A 20,343-nucleotide genomic window follows, 5' to 3' on the forward strand; every position below is an offset into this window, starting at 1 on the left:
TTTTTAGGAAGATCAAGACTTAATATTCTTACGAGAAGGAAATGTGCCTTCGATGCACTCCTTTCTAATTGGTTGATGTGAGGAAGATGAGGTCCACAGGTAGTTATAAGACGGATTCAGCGGTCTCTCGCGTAGCTTTCCTCAGTTTCCCCCAGTGGGGCTTCTGGAAAAGTCCCGTATCACAGATGTGAGTGCAGTCGCTATGGAGACCGTTTCCGTCACCACCAAGGTCGCTTCTCCGTCTGTACCCACCCCTGCCTTCCTCCCGACGCCCCAACCCAGGGCCCTTCCGAACCCGCCCCTCATGCCCTTCACCTCCTCATCTCCGGAGCGCTACGTGGATGGGGTCCGGGGTGTGGAGTCTTTGGGGATGTTCTGCTCAGCGCATCTTTCAGGGAATTCACCGGAGGCTGCACACGAGCCAGCTGCCCGTTCCTTCCCATCGCCAGTGGGTGACACGTGCCCGATGTGCCACCGTTGACTGAACCTCTTACAGTCACGGGTTTCTCGGGCGTCCCGTTGTTGTCTGTTTCGGATAGAGCTGCTGCGAGCACTGGGGCGCAGACTTTCGTGTGCGCTCATCTTCCTGCTCCAGGGGTTCTCGCTCCTTTGCCTTTTGGTATAAACGTTAGAACACTCCCGCCCATACATATAGAAGGTTGGGGCGGTTTAAAGGACCCTGGTTAAACCCGCATATCCGTTTGGGAGGACTTCAGATTTCTTCGTTTCACCAGCGCTTTCTGTGTTCGACACTCGTCTTGTGTGTGTTTTCTTGGATTTCCGCTCTCTATTTGAATGGTTTTACGTGGGCTGCCTTTTCACGTTTCTGTCTGCCGCGGCCTTGCTAAGCTCACCATTTCCAGGAGATTTTTGTTGTTGTTTCTTCCTTGGGTTTTTCTGGAGACGACCAGGCCATCTGCAACACGGGCACTCCCTCCCTTAGTATCGGCCGGGCGTTATTTCCTGTCCAGGCCTGTTCCATTGGCCGAGAGCTCGCAGCGGTGTGCGGACAGGGCGGTGTGCGGACAGACCGCCTTTGTTCCGATCTGAGGAGCATTTTAAGAAAAGCTCTCTCACCATTAGGAGTAATTACAGCTACACATGGCTGATGGCAGCTCGTTATCAATTTGAAGAGTTTCCCTTGATTCCTCATGTTCTGGGTGATTTTGTCCCGAATGTATGTTGGAATATATACAATTTTTTTTTGCATTAACTGATATGATTTTAATGATTTATGTGATTTTTGTACTTAGCCTTTTAATATGGAACGTTAAGCTGACTGATGTTTTAAAACATAGTCAACTTAAGTTTACACACGTTAAATGAACCATTGGCAGTAGATTCTGCAACTTTGCTGACATGATATTATGAATCCTCGTCACAATCATGTGGAACCTTCGGGGTTTTCTATATATCGGAAATCATGCCGTTTGCACATAGAGACGGTTTTACTCTTTACGAAGTTGAATAGCAGCAGTGAAAGCAGGTATCCTCATCTTGTTCCTGATTTTAGGGGCAAGTGTTTCTTTTACCATGCGGTGTGTTATTACTTGAGATTTTATAAAAAATTCTAACATTTCTTAGATGTTAGAGGTTTTCGCCACAAAAAGTTTTGGATTTTACCAATTATTTATTTATATATATTTTTTGCATTGGAATGTGATCATGTGTTTTATTTTTAAACTAGAGGCTCGGTGCATGAAAATTCTGCCCAGACTGTCCCCTCTCACAGTCTGGGAGCCCTCAGGGGCAGGAGGCGACCCGGTGATCAGGGGAAGGCGACGCCCCATCACACCTCTGCTGCTGCCACTGCTGGCAGTGCAAGTTTCAGCCGGCCCTGGTTACCTGAGCCTCAGGTGGCCCTGGGTGGCTGGGGGGCTGGGGGGCTGAGGGGACTGGGGGACTCTGGAGGCAGGTGTGTGGAGCCGCCAGACCCGGCTGGGGGCAGCCCCGGCTGTGCTGCATGGCTGCCGCCACGGAGGAGCTGAGAGGACTGGGCACTGCCATCTTTGAGGTTGTGGCGGTCAATCAGCATATTCCCTCCTTATTGGCTGTGGGCACCACCATCTTGTGGCTGTATGTGACAGTCAATTAGCATATTCCCTCCTTATTGGCTGTGGGCACCGCCATCTTGTGGCTGTGTGTGACAGTCAATTAGCATAATCCCTCCTTATTGGCTGTGGGCACCGCCATCTTTGTGAGGGTGTGATGGTCAGCATATTCCCTATTTATTAGATAGGATTTGTTTCCATTAATGCGATTGATGACATTGGTGGTGACCTTATGTTGAGCCTCCCTTGCATTCCTTAGATAAATCATAATTGGTAATATCCTGGCGGGATCAGTTTGGTTGTATTACGTTAAAGAGTTTCCCATTTACGTTCATGAATTGGTCTGTAGTTTTCTGTTGCCGCAGTCTCTCCTTGTGCCGGGGGTAACACTGACCTTTTGGAAAGAACCGATGGCATCGCTTTTCCTTTGAGGGCGACTTACACTCTAATCCTTTAAATGTTGGTGACGTTCACCAGCGAGGCCATCCAGCTCCAGAGGTTTCTTTTTTTTTGAGGAGATTCTGGGTTGCCATCTGAGTCCTTGTGTTTTTATACGTCTGTTGACATTGTCCTTTTAAAAAAAAAAAATTCAGTTTTTGTGAGTATATGTTTCTAGCAAGGCATCTATTCTGTCATTGTAGTTCTCAGTTATGTCGGTAATTTGTGCCTGCCTGCTTTCCTGTGATTTTAGTGGCTTTTTGTCTACTTTTTCCTTTGTCGGTCTATCTGAAATTTGTCATTTTTTTATTATATTTTTAAAGAACCAGCTTATGGTTTTGTTGATTCTATTTTTTTTCCTGTGCTCTACTATTTATCTCTACTCTAATTATTTTATTATTTTATTATTTCCTTCTATTTTAGTTTTTTCTATTCTTTTTTTAATTCCTTAATCTGTAAAGTTAGATTATTGATTTTAGATTTTTCTTCCTACTTAGTTGTACTTATCTACACCTGTAATTTGCCAATGACCACTGCTTTCATTATTCCATATTTTTTTGGTGTGTTGTATTTTTTTGTTTGTTTGTTTTGGTTTTTTTTTCATTCATCTCTTGGTATTTTTAAATTTCCCTTAAGATTTGACCTGTTGGATGTACTTCATGTTTTAAATCAGTTGTTTTATTTGTACCTATTTGTGAATTCCCGTTTTCCTTCTGTTATTGAATCCAGCTTAAATCCATGATTATTTGAGAAGAGACTTTTAATTATTTCAATCATTTCACCTTATGTAGACCTGCGTGTGGCTTAATGTACGGTTTGTCCTGGAAAATACTCCATTTGCACGTGAGGACAAAGCCGTTCCAGGTCGGAGGCTCTGCATAAGCCCCTCCCCCTCCCTGACTCACAGGCTGTCCGTGTGCTCCGTCTCCTCACTGGTTGTCTGTCTCGATGTCCTGTTCATTATTCAGTCTCCAGACATCATTGTGTGACTGCCTTTCTCTTTTCATCCCGTCGATATTTTACAGCTCTTGTGTTTGGTGCGTATATGTTTATATTTGCTATATCTGATGAATTGATACTTTTATTAAAGGTCTTATTTGTCTCATAACAGTTTTTGAGTTAAAGTCTATTTTTGCTGACTTTAGTATTTGCTGACACCTGTTCTCTTTTAGTTGCTATTTGCATGGAATATCTTTTCTCATCCTTTTATTTTTCAACCCATTCTTGTCTTTGGGCATCAGTTGAGTCTCTTATAGGTTGCATATAATCTGATCAGTTTACTTTTTAAAAATCCATTTTGTCAATCTCTCCCTTTTGAAAAGCAGAGTTTAACCCATTTACACTTAAAGAAATCAGCAGTAAAAATAATTTACTTTTGACATTTACCATTTATGCTTTATATGTGTTATAACATTTTTATTCCTCATTTTCTTCACTACTGCCTTCTCTTATGTTTAATTAATGTGTGTACTGTATCATTGTGATTTCCTTCTCATTTTATTTGTGTATATTTTTCAGTTATTTTCTTAATGGTAACTATAGAGATTATAATTAATATCTTAAAAAGTTAGCTATCTAGTTGGAATTGATACCAACTTAGCTTCAATAGCATGTACCATTTTTGCTCTTATACAGTTCTGAAACTTCCCTTCTCACAAACTATATCTTCATACATTGTTTGATGCTTAAATTTATAATTTTTGTTTTATACATTTGTATTTTAAATCACGTAGTGAAAAGGATTGCAAAACCAAAAATAGAATAATACTAACTCTAACATCCTATATAATAAATGCCTAATATGCTAAGTGTCCGGTTGTCCGTTCAACCAATCAAAGCATAAAATGCTAATGATATGCTAAGGCCGCTCAACTGCTCGCTATGATGCACACTGACCACCGGGGGGCAGACGCTCAATGCAGGAGCTGACTCCTGGTGGTCAGTGCGCTCCCACAAGGGAAGTGCCGCTCAGCCAGAAGCCGGGCTCACAGCTGGCAAGTGCAGTGGTGGTGGCAGGAGCCTCTCCCGCCTTTATGGCAGCACTAAGGATGTCTGACTGATGGCTTAGGCCCGTGGGGAGCAGGCCTAAGCCGATAGTCGGACATCCCCCAAGGGCTCCCAGACTGTTAGAGGGCGCAGGCCGGGCTGAGGGACCCCCCACCCCGGAGTGCATGAATTTTGTGCACTGGGCCTCTAGTTTACTTATATACCTTTACTGAAATTCCTTTATTTCTTTGTATGACTTACTGTCTAGTTTCCTTTTATTCTATCCTGAAGGTCTCCTCTGGGCATTTTTTGTGGGGCACCTGTACAAACAGCAAACTCTCTGATGGTTTGCTTATTTGTAATTTTTTAAAATTTCTGCATCTTGAAGGGACATTTTGCTGTAGAGCACACTTGGTTGACAAGTCATTGTTTTACTTTCCTCAGCACTTTAAGAACACCGCCCCACTTCCTGGTCCTCTTGGGTGCCTGGTGAGACATTGCTTTCGGTTGTATTGAGGATTCTTTGTCTCTAACAGGTTTCTGGTCTCTTGCTGCTTTGGAGATTCACTTTGACTTTCAGCAGCCTGAGGATGATGTGCCTCAGCAGGAATCTCTTTGAATTTATCCTCCTTGGAGTTAGCTCAGGTTCTCAGACGTGTAGATTCACTCCTGTGAGCAAATCCTGGGCAGCTTTGTCATTGTTTCTTCAAATATCCTGTCTCCCTTTCCTCCCCTCCTCCTGGGATTTCCACTGCACGCCCCGCAGTGCTCGGTGGTGTCCGTCCGCCTCTGTTAGGCGTGTTCTCTGAGGGCTTCGTCTCTGCAGCTTGTGTCCACCTCCTGCTTTGTCAGAGATTTCCTTGAATCCAGAGAGAGAGGGAGGGAGGCAGGGAGGGAAGGAGGGAGGGAGGGGGATGGAAGAGGAGAGAAGAAGAGAAGAAAGGAAAAGGACAGAAAACGAGAAAAGACAACCGCTCCCAGGCTGCCGATTGGCACTGTCTGGCTGGGGTACCCCCTCAATGCGTACCCACACCCCTGTTTACAGCTCTGTCTTTGCTCTCCCTTCTTGCTTGCATTGACTCTAACGACCGACAAAACCTGGAAGACAGGGGTCTCCTCAGGTGTTTCCTGCGACGGCACCTGCCCGGCCGGCACGACTTCCTGAACCCCGTTACGCACGGACTTCGGAATGTGCCGGCTTTCCAGAGACACGCTCTCTGCAGCCTCTCTTCCCGGGCTCTTTCATGTTGTGCTGTTCGCCTCTGTGGTTGTTCACTTGCCTTGAAATGGTTTGACATTTCTCTGTCCTTTTCCTGCCTTGAGTGTAAGTTTGGCAAAACAAAGACCAGTCCCGTAGGTCAGGCCTCAGGTAACCTCCCTGGTAGAGTAAGACAGAAAAGAAAAAGAATTTGTGCAATGTGTTCGATGATGATCGACTATCTCAATACACTTTAACGCTAAAGATATTAGAGACTGTTATTGACTTGTTCTATAATACATTCAAGTAATTTTCTATTTACAACACATTTTAATGAAATGATTAGTAAGTGCTCTCTTTAATTAGGCTACTGGCGGGCAATTTAGTTGGCATCTACAGGCATTTGAACTTTCCAATGGGAAGCTCTTGCATTAGCCCATCATCCGTTCTCTCGCCCTCATTAAACCCCACTGGCCCCTTTACAAGCGCACACCCTGCCCTGGCCCAGCCCAGAGGAAAGCGTGCTGCCTGGAGGGGGCGGGGATGGAGCGGGTGCTCCAAATTTCTAATCCCCCTTTGCAAGGTCAACAAGCAAACACCCTACGTCTCCTGGGTCGCGTGTGTGAGGGAGGGAGAGGAGAGAGACCAGGGATCCATACTCTGGGGTCCCCTCCCCGTGAAGGAAGAGGCAGCAGAAGCACCGGTGTCCTGTGCACCGGCATCGGCATTTGTGTGAGTTTGGCCTGAGCAGCTCTCCGCCTGAATTCCTCAGGGTGTGTTAGGCCCAGGAGTCCTAGACCCAGACTAGTCGAGAGCAGTAGTTTAAAGAGGCGGCCTCGGGCTGTGCCACCGACACAGAGAAATGCACCAAGGAAATGGAGAGCTCCATTGGGCCCAGTTTGCCCAGGGAGAGGGAAGCGCTGCTGAGCGTCCTGATGGGCTATGGGTGTGTGAACCTGGGTGACAGTAGACACATGATGTGAGAACGCACCTTAAACCTTCGCTATCAAAACCCTGATCTCAGCCCTAGCCGGTTTGGCTCAGTGGATAGAGCGTCGGCCTGCGGACTGAAGGGTCCCGGGTTTGATTCCGGTCAAGGGCATGTACCTTGGTTGCGGGCACATCCCCAGTAGGGAGTGTGCAGGAGGCAGCTGATCAATGTTTCTCTCTCATTGATGTTTCTAACTCTCTATCCCTCTCCCTTCCTCTCTGTAAAAAAACCAATAAAATATATATTATAAAAACAAAAACCTGATCTTGATGAAAGGAACCCAGCTTAGCCCTAAAATCCCCTCCAGGACATCCGTTGGAGAAAAGCGGGCCCTGAGGGATTGTGTGTGAAGGGCAACGAGGAAAATGTAAGCCTCTTCGGGGTCCTAGAAGCTGGCACTTGACAAAGACCCCTTGTTTGCCAATGCTTCCGTTCCCATTCGGAATGATGTTTACCGGCTTTGGAGTCCCAGAGCGATGTGTTTGCAAATAGATTCCCCTCCCAGAGTTCCTCTGTGCAGTTTGCGATGATTGTCTTCAGCCTGGGGCCACTTCTCTACCGAGTATCCATCCGATTGAGATCAGGACCCCGCGGAGGAGCGGACTTCACTGAGCTGTTATCTAGGCCCGTTTTAATGTCTGTCATCAATCACAGAGAAAACGCGCTATTTTGAGGCAAATAGAAACAATCCTGACCATTGGATGTGGAGGTCTGTTTTAGAACGTCTGGCTGCCTGTGAGTCTTTGCTTCTTTAAAACAGATTTTAGAACTTGCCCAGAGAGAAAATGGCAGGTTACTGTTGGGAATCAAACCACAACAACACGGTTTCAGTAGCAGGAAGAACATTCTGCATTTCATGTGCTTTTGTTTTTTGTTTTTAAATATATTTTTTATTGATTTCAGAGAGAAAGGGAGAGGGAAAGAGATAGAAACACCAATGATGAGAGAGAATCATTGATTGGCTGCCTCTTGCAGGCCCCCTACTAGGGATCGAGCCCACAACCTGGACATGTGCCCTGACCAGAATCAAACCTGGGACCCCTCAGTCCCCAGGCCAACGCTCTATCCACTGAGCCACACCATCCAGGGCCATTTCATGTGTTTTTGCCGCTGCATGAAAAACAACCGTTAATCCTCTTAATGGTCTACTGAGAGCGGAACCTGTCACTTACCGGGCATCGCTGATGGTGCTAGGAGTGGGTCAGATGCCAGATGAGCCCCACCCTTGGCCAGGTTTTTGCCAGGAAGGAAAGTCACTGTGTCTCAGAGCTGTCAGCTGGTGTTGTGACCAGTCTCCCCTGCACAGCTCGGTACATGGCTTGGTCTGCGGTGAGGAAGAGCAGGCGCTGTGTCTCGTAAACGGGCCCTCTGACACCTGGGAGTGAGACGGGGTCGGCCTGTCCCCCCACCCTGGGCTGACTCAGCCCTCAGCCCCTTGGGGAAGCTCATTCCCACAGGAGGAGGGACTTGGTCCTGTGGGCCCCCCAGTGGCAATGCCCACCCCTCCCACAGCACAGAAGCCATGCCAATCAGAAAGGAAGCTTCATCCATAAAAACCCTCCCTGAGAGCGAGACGTTGGAGCAACAGGAAGTGGCTGCCTGTGTCTTACAGTCACCGAGTCCCCGGGCCGCAAACCTCAGGGGTGGGAGGTTTGCTCTGGGTCATCCCTGCCAGTCCCTCCTTCGATGGCCGTGGTTCATGGGAAGATCCCTAGTCCTGCCACCTCTTCTTCATTATTGGGGGTGGAAGGCACCCCTTCTCCCCACTGGCTGAGCATTGACCTATGAACCTGGAGGCACAGTTTGATTCTTGGTTGGAGTACATGCCCGAGTTTGGGGCTGGATCCCCAGTGTGGGGCGTGCAGGAGGCAGCCGATCCATGACTCTCGTCATTGATGTTCCCCTCTCTCTCTCCCTCTCCCTGCCTCTCTGAAATCAATAAGAATATATTTTGAAAACACTGACAATTCACTTTCTTCCTGACTCAACTCCCTCCCAGCGCTCACTCCATCCCCTGGCTTCATCTCGCAGCGTCACCCCAACAGGCCAGCCCGGCTGGCGTGGCTCCGTGGTTGAGCATCTACCTGTGAACCTGGAGGTCAGGGCTCAATGCCCGGTCAGGGCACATGCCCGGGTTGCAGGCTTGATCCCCGGTGTGGGCTGTGCAGGAGGCAGCCGCTCCATGATTCTCTCTCAGCACTGATGTTTCTCTCTCGCTCTCCCTTCCTCTCTGACATCAATAAGAATGTATTTTTTAAAGAAACACAGAGACAAACAGCCCAGCAGGATGGAACGCATCCTCATTCCTGTGGGTGGGCACCAGCGGGTGCTCCATCCCCCATGTCCCCAGTGGTCCATGCCGGGAAGTGACCACGGCCCAGGGACTGTGCCCCACGCTCTGCACCGTGTTCCTCCCACGTGTCCCTGAGAGGGGTGGTCAGGAATGATGGGCTGGGAGCTGGGAATGGGCCATTTCTCAGTGGGCGGGAGCAGGGTGGGGCCGCAATTAACTCAAGACCCTCCCTCCCGGGTGCAGTCCAAGGAGCATCACAGGCATCACTGGCGGCTCCGCTGACTCAGCGCAGGCTGCTGGCCAGGCTCCGGCACCCTCCGGGGGAGCAGGCGGAGACGGGGAGGTATAAGGAGACGGCCTGAGAGGAAAGGGCTCCGAATAGAGCAGAGGCTCTAAGTGTCTCTAAGGAGCTGCTGGCCATCAGGCCGCTCACCGTGCGGACGGAGGTCGCCGGCTCCCTTCTCTGGGATTGGAGTCACAACCCCAGGCTCTGAGTGTTCTAGGGCACCCCTGACTCAGTGCAGAGAAGTGCCTGCCTGGCCCACTCGGGGGTATTTTTACAGATTCTTTCCACACGTGTGTGCTTAGATTTAATTCAAACCACCGTCATCGCCACCTCCCCACGCGCCCTGACTGAGCCGCTGGCCTCGGCGATTAAACATGAGTGCGGGCACTATAGCAGGCCCTTTGTGAGCATCGAGTGCATCCCCGCTCTCGGAAGGGCAGCATGATAGTTACAGAGGCAGGAAAACAGTCCTATGTAACAAAAGCGTAATACGCAAATCAACCGAACAGTGGAACAACTGGTTGCTATGACGCGCACTGACCACCAGGGGGCAGATGCTCAACACAGGAGCTGCCCCCAGCCCGCAGGCCCCAGGCCAGCCAAGGTGGGTGCCAGCGGGGGCCCCCAGATGGCCCTGCTGGTCGCCCCGCAGAGGGAGGCAGCCGGCGGCGGTGGCGTGGCAGGGCCAGTGAGCGGGCAGCGCCAGGCTGGCCAAGGCAGGTACCAGTGGAGGCCCCCGACTGCGCCGCCAGTCCCCCCGCAGATGGGCCCGATTGTCGGCCAGGCCTAGGGACCCTACCTGTGCAAGGCCAGCAGCCAGCCCCACCATGGGCCCCAGGCTTGGGGCATGCAGGGACCCTGGGCAGCACGCAGCGGTGGCCACCAGGGTCTCGGCACACCCCAGAGGCCAGCAGCCAGCCCCCCGGTCGTGGGCGCCTGGCTGGGGGCATGGCCCCAAACCGCTGCTTCGTGCTCGAGCCTTTGCAAGCCACTAGGGACGGGGCGGGAACATCCCCGCGTCGCTATAGCAACGCGGGAATGTTCCCGCCTGCCAGGCAGCTTGGGGCCTGCACCCATAGGCTTCGAGTGGCCAGGGGGTGCCCCTTTGGGAGAGGTGTGCACGGGGACCCTCTCCTGCGGGCTCCCTTCACGTGTGGACTGTACGGACCACATCTTCCTGCAGCCACTGGACCACGCCACATGGCCGTGTACCCCAGAGAGCAAACCCCGTCATCTCAGGGAGGGGTTCCCCCAGGAAAGGCCCCGCCTTGTCACCGGCTCCGCCTGAATAACAGCCAGCCCCGTAAGGTGCCCCCTTCACCATTTCCTCTCCCTACCCCTTCCCTCTGGTGACCCCACACTGTGGTCAGTGTCTGAGCTTCTGTTTGTTTTCTTGTTTGTGCACTGGTTGCTCTCAGTTTCTACCCCACAGGAGGGAGGTCACGTGGTTCTCAGCTTTCCTGCCTGACACATTGCTCAGCGTGACGTTCTCACGATGTGTCCTTGCTGTCGCAGCGTTTCGGCTTTCCTTGCAGCCGAGTGGCAGCCCAGCGTGTCTGTGGGCCACACCCAGACTGACGTTCCAAGCAGGGACTCCTCAAGAGACACGAGGACCCCTGTCCTTCCTGAGATGTGTTTCCCGGCCTTGTGGGGGGCAGCCCTGTCCAGCCGCCGGCGCCCACTGCTCACCAGGACTCTGTGGCACCGTGGCAGGGCGAGCTCTCGACCCTCTCAGAATAGGCCCAGCACCAACCAGCCAGCCCAGCACGGCCCTCCCGGACCAGCCCTCGTGCGTCCTGTGCTAAGTGTGACCTGGCCGGTGTGGCTTGGTGGTTCAATTCCAGGTCAGGGCACAAGCCTGGGGTGTGGGCTCGATCCCCAATGGGAGGCGTGCAGGAGGCAGCTGATCGGTGATTCTCTCTCTCATCATGGATGTTTCCAACTCTCCCCCCCTCTCCTTTCCTGTCTGAAATCAATACAAATATTTTTAGAAAGTGCTAAGTGCAGATTAGAAACGTGGTCAGTCAGCTGATGGCATCGTTGTCTCTGGGAATGGGGCGTGAGTGGTCTTCCTATTCTCAGGTGGGGCTTTACCTTTTTCTCTGCCGTGGCTGATGGTTAGAAGGAAGGGCTGAATTGAGTTAGAGTTGCTGAATGCCAGGATCCATCCTGGTCGTGTGGGGTGGTCTGAGCTAGTCACTGTGATGGACACTGGGGTTGGGTGAGTCCTTGCAGTGTAGGATGGCTTGTGGGTCACGCGGTGCTGGTCTCTGGAGACACGGCTGTGATTTGGGGGAACTGACACTAGTATTTGGTGTCAGAAGATCCCACTTCCCTTCTGGGAATCGGGGGACAGCCACTCTGCTGCCTCCTGCACGCCTCACCTGCTGTACGTCAGGGAGGGCAGCACCATTCCGTGTACATTTCCACATCCATGAAGTCACGTGGACCTGCTGTCATGGATGACTGAGGTTCCGGGTGAATTGCCTGTGGAAACTCCGCCTCGCTCTGAAGTATGAGGCAGCAGGGAGATGATGCCGGGATCCTGCGTGTCGGGAGCGGTGGAGCCGGGAGCTCTGGGACGGGAGGAATCTAGGCTGAATTAACTCTGTACGAGTCCCCGGAGCCTAATGTTCTGTTCATCACGTCAGAGATAGACCAAGTATCTCATCAGGTACAGCTCAACCGCCGGGCGATTTAGACAGCAATTTCCCCAGCTTCCCTGAGATAGAATCTATATATACCAAAGGCTGATATGCCAAGTGTCCCCTGGGGAGTTCAACCGGGAGACCGTGAGTTTGATCACTCACTGTGATGTGCGCTGACCACCAGGGGGCAGTGAAGAGTGAAGGGAGGCCAGGCCAGCAGGCGGCAGCCGGGGAAGGGAGGCCCCGTTCCGCAGCCTGAAGGCCCCGATTGGCCCCGATTGCCGGCCAGGCCTAGGGACCCTACCATGATTGAATTTTGTGCACCGGGCCTCTAGTTGATATATAACACGGTGACACCAATTTCTAAAAGTTACGCCAGGTATTGAATTTTCTGATAACAGTTTGCTTGAATGATAGCAAGTGAACACAAACATGCATGCACTCCCTGTGTGATGTGTATTCATGGTGTACATGCGATTTACATGCATGCTGCACATGTACTTCCTGTTCTTCCATTGGCTCTGATGTTCCAAGGCAGCTTCCAGCGTCAGTACTTATAGAAAGGCCTTTCGGCATTTCCGTCCGTAATGCTTGCGTTTCCAGGCCTGCGAGAAGAACACGTTTCACTGAAACATTAACACCCTCCCAGGAGCCCTGCAGTTTCGCTCTTTGCCCTTAGGAAACGTAACTGACAAAGGCCCTGCCTGCAGATCCCTGGTGAGCAGTGTGTTAATGCAAGGTGATAATTGCAGGATCTAAAAGTTTGTTCATTAAGAGTGTTTCCCGCTGAAATAATCGGCTTACTTGAAGCTGCGTTTCAGGCCAACATTGAAAGGAAGCCTAGGCGTCAGCCACTTAAAAGGAAAACATCTGCAGGAGGGCTGAGGGCTCATGCCTCAGGCAGGGCCCTCAGCGTGTAAGTCCCGAGCGGACAGTCATAGAAGGCAGACCTGCTGGGATCATGCGCGGAAAAACCCAACCTTGGCATTTGCTGGGGGAGCCGGCCCCATGCTCTGTGTGAAAGTGCATGTAAAATAGGAAAATGTATGCCCGTGTCATCTATAATCCACATGCCTATGGATTTATTTATCCAACTAAAATTCCTGTTTTCCATGGAAGCAATCTTTTTAAAAATATATATATATATATATTTATTGATTTCAGAGAGGAAGGGAGAGGGAGAGAGAGATAGAGACATCAATGATGAGAGGAAATCACTGATTGGCTGCCTCCTGCACGCCCCCTACTGGAGATCCAGCCCACAACCCGGGCGTGTGCCCTGACCGGGAATGAACCGTGACCTCCTGGTTCAGAGGTTGATACTCATCCACTGAGCCATGTCGGCCAAGAGCAATCTTTTATCTCAGACATCCATTAGCGTGCTCTCTGGATGAAGTTCTGGGTCCAACAGAGACACTAAGTGCTACCTCACTCACGTTCATTAATTACATTCATTAATCACATTCATTAATCACTTCACCTCGTGGGACTTCCACTTGGAGACCATTTTCGTTGAACTGTAAATGGCCGCAGCCACGGTTTCTGTGCGTGTCAGGAAGCGGGGACCTTACATGGATGCTAACGATGCTGAGACCCACAGCTTTGGGGTGATTGTAATGAAGGAGGCGTCCTCCCGGTCAATCCGGTATAGATTTTCACTAATGCTGCTTACGCTAATGGGCGCCGGTCAATACCGCTGGAGGACTGTTGCTTATACAAGTGATTATTTCATGTGGCTCAGTCTTTTCTGAAGTCGTGATACTTTCACGAGTCTGGAGATATTAAGGTGCCAGAACATTCGCCTTCTCCTGGTGGGACCGAGAGTCACAAGGCGTGAGCAGAGCTATGAGGTGGGCTTGTTTTTAAAAATAAAGACCAAATGGATGTGGTTTTGTCTTCCTGTCACACAGATGCTCTTTTCTTACACCTGCAGGACAGGGAGGGGCTGCTGGGCCCTGCCCCGGGGACAAGGAGGCGAGGGCTTGGGAGACATTTCTATTTCATGACCCATCTGTCTCTTTCCAATTTTAGAAAAGTCATTCTCCGATGCCGAATCTCCAGCAGCGTATAATCACTGTTCTCTATTGTGTTGCCTTTTTCTTATTGATTTGCAAGCTTTCTCCGTCATGTTATAACCATGGCCTTGGTTGAATCTGAGTATTGTGAATATGACCTACTTTCTGGCGTTCCTTTCGCTCTTTATTTTCTGATGATTACTCGGTGTGTTCCAGGTAAGGCACCCTTACTTACCATCCAGTTCCAAGGACACTTTTTGATGTGGTTTCCGTCTGGACGTTTCATGGTTCCACACGTGGGTCCGCGATTCATCGGGAGGAGATGTGTGTCCATACTGGGAGGGAGGGACCAGCCTCACGTGCCCATCTGGCTGTCTAGTCGGCGGCACCGCCGGTGAGAGACCCGTTTCCAGTACACCACTGCGCCAGCGTTTCGTCAGCCTGCCATCTGCGTCTGAGTGGCTTCAGCTGAGGGCTTTACTTTTTAAACAATATGTTTTTATGGTTTTCAGAGAGAGAGGAAGGGAGAGGGAGAGAGAGATAGGGAACACCGATGAGAGAGAAACATCAAGATTGATTGGCTGCCTCCTGCACGCTTCCTGTTAGGGATCAAGCCCACAACCAGGCACGCGCCCTGATCCGGAATTGAACCGTGACCTCCTGGTGCATGGGTCATGCTCAACCACTGCGCCACATCAGCCGGGTCCTGGGGCCTTTCTGTTCTGTTCCATGGAGTCTTTGTTGAGGTTTGCACCCACTGAGCACTGTGTGGGTGACTGCAGCTTTGTAATAAGGCATGCCATTAAGTAGCATAAAACCTCCCGGGTTGTTCTTCTTCAACCTCGTCTGGGACGTTCTTGACCCAGACCATCTATCTCAGAATCTATCTCAGGAGTAGACACCCGCTCACTCCTCGGTTGACTGCAGTGAGCAGCCAAGCTGAGAGTCCCTCGTCTAAGAACTTGGGAGAAGTTGGCCAAGTTTCCAACAGGCCCCATGGAAAAGTCTCCCTACTGATCAAAAGTGACTCATTCTGCAAAATGCATGGTACCAATTGGCCCCCAAAGACAGTCTGGGTGTGATTCCTTGGAGAAAGTCTCATTGTCTGATCACCTGGTTCACCATGAAGGGTCTGTCACACTGAGTTGTTCCCGGCAGACACCCCTTCTCTTGAAGGTATTCACTTCCTTCAATTTATTATCAAGCCTTCCCTCTCTGACTCAGGTTGATGTGAGAATCGCTAGATAAACCAGGCAAGCTCTTTCCTGCAAAGACCTTTCAGAATCCCGCAGCTTAACATCCACTTGCTACTGGGTTATTGTTAGATTCAGATTTAGTGGAAAATGGGCTTCCTATTAGTCCTTTGGTTTTTAAGCCCATAAATCCCTTTCATTAAACCCTTTTTATGAAGATTTAGCGCACTCCCACAGCACTTGATAATATCGCTGTGAAAAGCTCGAGCTCACCGAGAGCTACTGTTGTGAAATGGGCTTTAAGAGTAAAATGTCCTTGGCAATCATTTCCTGTTTGAAGTGGGAGAATAAAAGCCTGGATGGTACTTGTGTTCAGGTACCTACACTACATGCAATCACCCAAGTGTCCCGGGCTCTCCGAAACTCTGCTTCTTACCATCAGACATTTCTATTCAGATCCTTTGCCCATTTTTAAATTGGATTCTGTGTGTGTGTGTGTGTGTGTGTGTGTGTGTGTGTGTGTGTGTGTTGAGTTGTAAAAGTTCTTTATAAATTTTGGATATTAATCCTGAAGAAACACAAAACACCAATTCGAAAGAATATATGCACCCCTATGTTCATTGCAGTGCTATTTACACTAGCCAAGATCTGGGAACAGCCCGTGTGCCCATCAGTAGACGAGGGGATAAAACGGCTGTGGTACATCTACACCATGGAATACTACTTGGCGGTGGAAAAGAAGGGTCTCTGACCCTTTGAGACGGCATGGAGGGACCTGGAGAGCATCATGCTAAGTCAGATAAGCCAGTCAGACAAAGACAAGTACCACATGAGTTCACCTATATGAGGAATCTAATGAACAAACTAAACTAATAAACAAAATAGAAACGGACTTATGGAATCAGAGAACAGACAGACAGCTGTCAGAGGGGAGGGGGGAGGGGGCTGGGTGTGAAAGGTAAAGGGATTTGGAGAAAACACACACAGAAAACCTCATAGACACAGACACCATTGCGGTGATTACCAGAGGGAAAAGGGGCGGGGGAGGTAGGAGGGTAAAGGTGGCATAAATGGTGATGGAAGGAAACTTGACTTTGGGTGATGAACACACAACGCAATATACAGAGACGTGTTTGAGAAACGGACATCTGAAAACCTGTATATTTTTATTAAGCAACTAGAGGCCTGGTGCACGAAATTCGTGCACTGGGGGTGGGGGGGTTGTTCCCTAAGCCTCGCCTGTGCCCTCTCGCAGTCTGGGACCACCTGGCCTTGGCTCTGCCATTGATCCCCGCCCACAGGGAGGCCCTGTCTGCCCTGCCCACCCTGCCAGGGCTCTGTGATCAATGTTGTGCAGAGGGAGGCCCTGCCCACCGGGCCGGGGCTCTGCGATGGGCCCTCCCAGCCATGGCGGCTTGCCTCGGCCCTCGCAGCCATGGCTTTGTTGGGAAGACATCTGGTCTATCTGGTCTAATTAGCATATTACCCTTTTATTAGTATAGATGTTCCCCAATATATTCAGCAATTTTTTTTTATAAAATTAAAAACACACACACATAAAGATAAAGAAAATAAAACACTGCAAACAGTACTTGGTGGCTACTTGACACTGACTCAGACCGAGAGACGTGGGAGTGATGTGGCAGCAGTTGTTGTGTCCCCTCCCATGACGGCTATCTTTCTAGCTGACGGCGATTCAGGCGTGTTATTCGGACAGCTCCAATGGTCATCCTGTCTCAGTTATGGTCTCCACTCTGGGCGGGCGTCAGTCTGGTTGAATGAGTTGTGGCCCCAACAGGCACACTGGGAGGTAACAATGGTCAGAACACATTCCTGCAACGCAGGGACCAGATTCCCATGTCCTGAGGCCTATCCTATCCAGGAAGTGGTACCTGGGCAGAAGAGGGGGAGAAGCAGTAAGCAGGGAATAGCCCTGGCTGGTGTGGCTCAGTGGATAGAGCGTTGGCCTGTGGACTGAAGGGTCCCCGGTTTGATTCTGGTCAAGGGCACATGCCCAGGTTGCAGGCTTGATCCCCAGTAGGGGCGTGCAGGAGGCAGTCAATCATGCTTCTCTCTCATTGATATTTCTATATTCTTTTAAAAAGCAGGGAATAATAGCACAAAGCAGGCAGCTGTGGGAATATTTCCCAAGGTCTCCCCAAAGTTAGGTTGTCCTAATCTGCTCCTTGGTTGTAGGAGTTCTGGCACCCAGCTGCCTCTCCCACCGCCCCCATCGACTTATTATTTGGGTTCTGAACCCAATTCTACTCTGGGGTGAGGGGAGGGGTACCTATATACACCCCCCAACAGGCAATGCTCAGGATACCAGCTGGGGTCCTACAAGGCATTTGGTTGAGGGAGCATGAGATTCCCCAGGTCAATGGCTCAGTCCTCTAAGACCCGCCTCCACCTCAGAGACCCATGGCCAGCCCAGGCGGGATGCTGTCACCGGACCAGCAGGTTATAAATCCCAGGTCGTCCTGGCCCCTCCTTGGGCTCCACCGATTTGCTGGAGTGGCTCACAGAGCTCAGGACACCCATTGACTCGCTGGTTTATTGCAGAGGATGTGCAAGGGCATGCAGTAACATAGGGAGACACAGGGGAAGCGTGTCCCTTTCTCAGAGCCTCCACCTGGTCACCCACACAGAAGCTCCCCCAGCCTGTCCCTCGGGATCTTCACAGGGGATCCATGGCATGTCATGGCCATTCCTGCCTCCGCCTTTTCATTAGCGGTGCCTCAGTGGGACATGCATCTCTCTTTTCCACACAGGAAATCCCACCCCTGCCAACAGGAAGTCATTGATGGGGTGGTCCCTTATCGTTCTGAGCTGCTTCTTAATTTGGGGGTAATTTAATTGCTCTTTACTCCTTTCGTTTTAAACTGGACTATATCCCTGTGGTCTCATTTTATTTCTTCCCTTTGTGGTATTTCAGCCTGCAGAGCTGCAAATCGGTAGTTTGCGTATGGTGTGGGTTTCCTTAACTATTCAAAACTAGTGACCCAGTGTGTGAAATTGCTCGAGACCCAGACCCGCCGGAAATCGCATGACACCTGGGATCCCAGAACGCACTGCGCCGTGCAGAGAGACGCAGTCAACTCCCGCCCACCCGCGCATACCTCGCCATGCATGCAGCCTTCTGGTGACCAGTCTTTGGTCATTATGATGTTAGGGCCACTGGGTTTTTATAATATAGATAACACTGATGGAAGCCATTGAGGTGAATTAGCATGCGTGTGTGTGTGTGTGTGTGTGTGTGTGTGTGTGTGTGTGTGTAGGTTTATGATGTTTATTTTATCTGTCAACTTTATTACCCCAGAAACTGAGCGGCAGAGTTACAAGGTGAGACTCTGCAGCGGGGCAGACCGGGTCAGGTCCTCGCACAGATGGTCTGGTGGGACAGGCCGGCATTTGAAAAGACAGAACCGGTTCCCCGAGTGCCCTCTATGAGTCTGAGGTGTGGGGTTCGCCCTCCCTGTCCTCCTGTGTTGGGCGTGACTCCCTCTCGTTTAGGCCTGGGGAACACCATTGAGTTTACCACTCAACGCAGGGTGGGCAAAGTAGGTTTGCGGTTGGGTGCACGGACAATAAAACAACGATTCCTCAACAACAGCGGGAGATAAACTGTTTCACATGCTCACACTGTAAACCACCTTCCGCCCCGCCTGAATGATCACAAAATAGGTCATCATAAAATGTGGCCAAAATGGTTGGGAATTAAAAAAAAAAAAAAGTCACAGATGAACAACAGCCAAACTAAGATGCTGGTTTTTTGTGTGCGTTTCCAGGTCAGAACTGCGGAGGCTTAGTCCAGGGCCCCAACGGCACCATCGAGAGCCCCGGGTTCCCGCACGGGTACCCCAACTACGCCAACTGCACGTGGATCGTGCTGACGGGGGAGCGCAACCGCATCCAGCTGTCCTTCCTCGCCTTCGCGCTGGAGGAGGACTTCGACATCCTGGCGGTCTACGACGGGCAGCTGCAGCAGGGCAACCTGAAAGTCAGGTAGGGCGGGCGCCATGTGGCTGGGGCTGGGCGGGCACCGTGTGGCCGGGGCTGGGCGGCCCGGGTGACCTCCGTTCTGAAACCAGATGGCAGTGCGTAGCTGAATTCCATTCTGAGCAAAGACACTGTCCCACAGTCACTCCAAAGAAAGGGTGGAGTCTGTAGCCGCCAGCACAAGCTTTTCCATAGTTAAAAACCCCACTCCTCACTGACAGCCATCATTGACTTCACTTACGAGCCTCAGATGGCTCAGGATCTGGTAAACACTGTTGTCAAGGTAATTGAAGGAACATGATCACACGCCATTGTTTTTAAGCAACTGTGGATCTAAGAGAAAAGGCGCAAAGATAAATGAGTAAAATCGCGTGCTTATTCAGAGTGCAATTCAGAAAAAGCACACAAAAGGAACCTTTATATTGTCAGAGAAAACACTCAATAAGAAGAACATGAAAGAATACTGCAATCTTCGGAGGACTTTTGTCTTACACAATCACAATATATTGCATCCCCCATTAGTTTTCTCTGTTGATCTATGGTTTTTGCCATGGAGAAATGAAAATAAGTTCTGGATGATTTTAACTTATATTTTTCATTTATCCACATAGAAAGATTGCAGCTGTACAACTATTGCGTTTTTTTATTGTTTTGCAAAGGGAAGACAAATATCGTTTCAAAGACATTGGAATTTCTTAGCTAGCCTGTTGAACGTATTTAAATGTATACGTATCTACCCTAATATATATAAAGAGCTCGGTGGCGTCATGACCGAACAGGCGACCGGTCACCATGAAGTGCATGGAACACCTCTCGGTCCCCCCTCTCCCCCAGCCCCCGAGCTGCTCACCATGAGGGGGGCTGGGGGGACGGGACTGGGGACTGTTGAGCGGCGGTGGCGGGCTGCTTCGCGGGGTGGCCGTGAGCTTAGCGGAGCAGTCCCCCAGGCGGCAGCGAGTTCCGTGAAGCAGTCGAGGGGCGGGGGAGTTTCACGGAGTAGTTGCGGGATTGGGGAGGCTCTCTGAGCAGTGGCGGGGTGGGGGGAGTTTTGCGGAGCGTCCAGTGGTGAGCTTTGCGGGGCAGCAGCAAGCTTCACAGGGCAGTCGAGGGGCGGGAGGATCCTCACAGAGCAGTCGAGGGGCGGTGGGAGCCTCGTGGAGCAGTCGAGGGGCCGCGAGCATCGTGTAGCGTCCCAGGGTGGGGAGCTTCACGTAGCATCGCAGGGTGGCAGAGGCCATGTGACGG

At 50.6% G+C, this 20,343-nt stretch overlaps 1 protein-coding gene across 1 annotated transcript in view; it reads left to right on the forward strand.

Moving 5' to 3' along the window:
* Nucleotides 1-202: 202 nt before the first annotated feature.
* Nucleotides 203-20,343, forward strand: part of CSMD1 (CUB and Sushi multiple domains 1) — a gene marked incomplete at its 5' end in the record, with an annotated part of 729,782 nt that continues 709,641 nt past the window's right edge. The window contains 2 exons of the mRNA XM_079779355.1: nucleotides 203-353; nucleotides 18,888-19,104. Coding sequence (XP_079635481.1) covers nucleotides 203-353; nucleotides 18,888-19,104 — 368 coding nt within the window. The remainder of the gene's footprint in view (nucleotides 354-18,887; nucleotides 19,105-20,343) is intronic.

This window comes from Cnephaeus nilssonii (genome assembly GCF_951640355.1).
Source record: "Cnephaeus nilssonii genome assembly, chromosome: 8".
In the NCBI taxonomy this organism is placed as follows: domain Eukaryota; kingdom Metazoa; phylum Chordata; class Mammalia; order Chiroptera; family Vespertilionidae; genus Cnephaeus; species Cnephaeus nilssonii.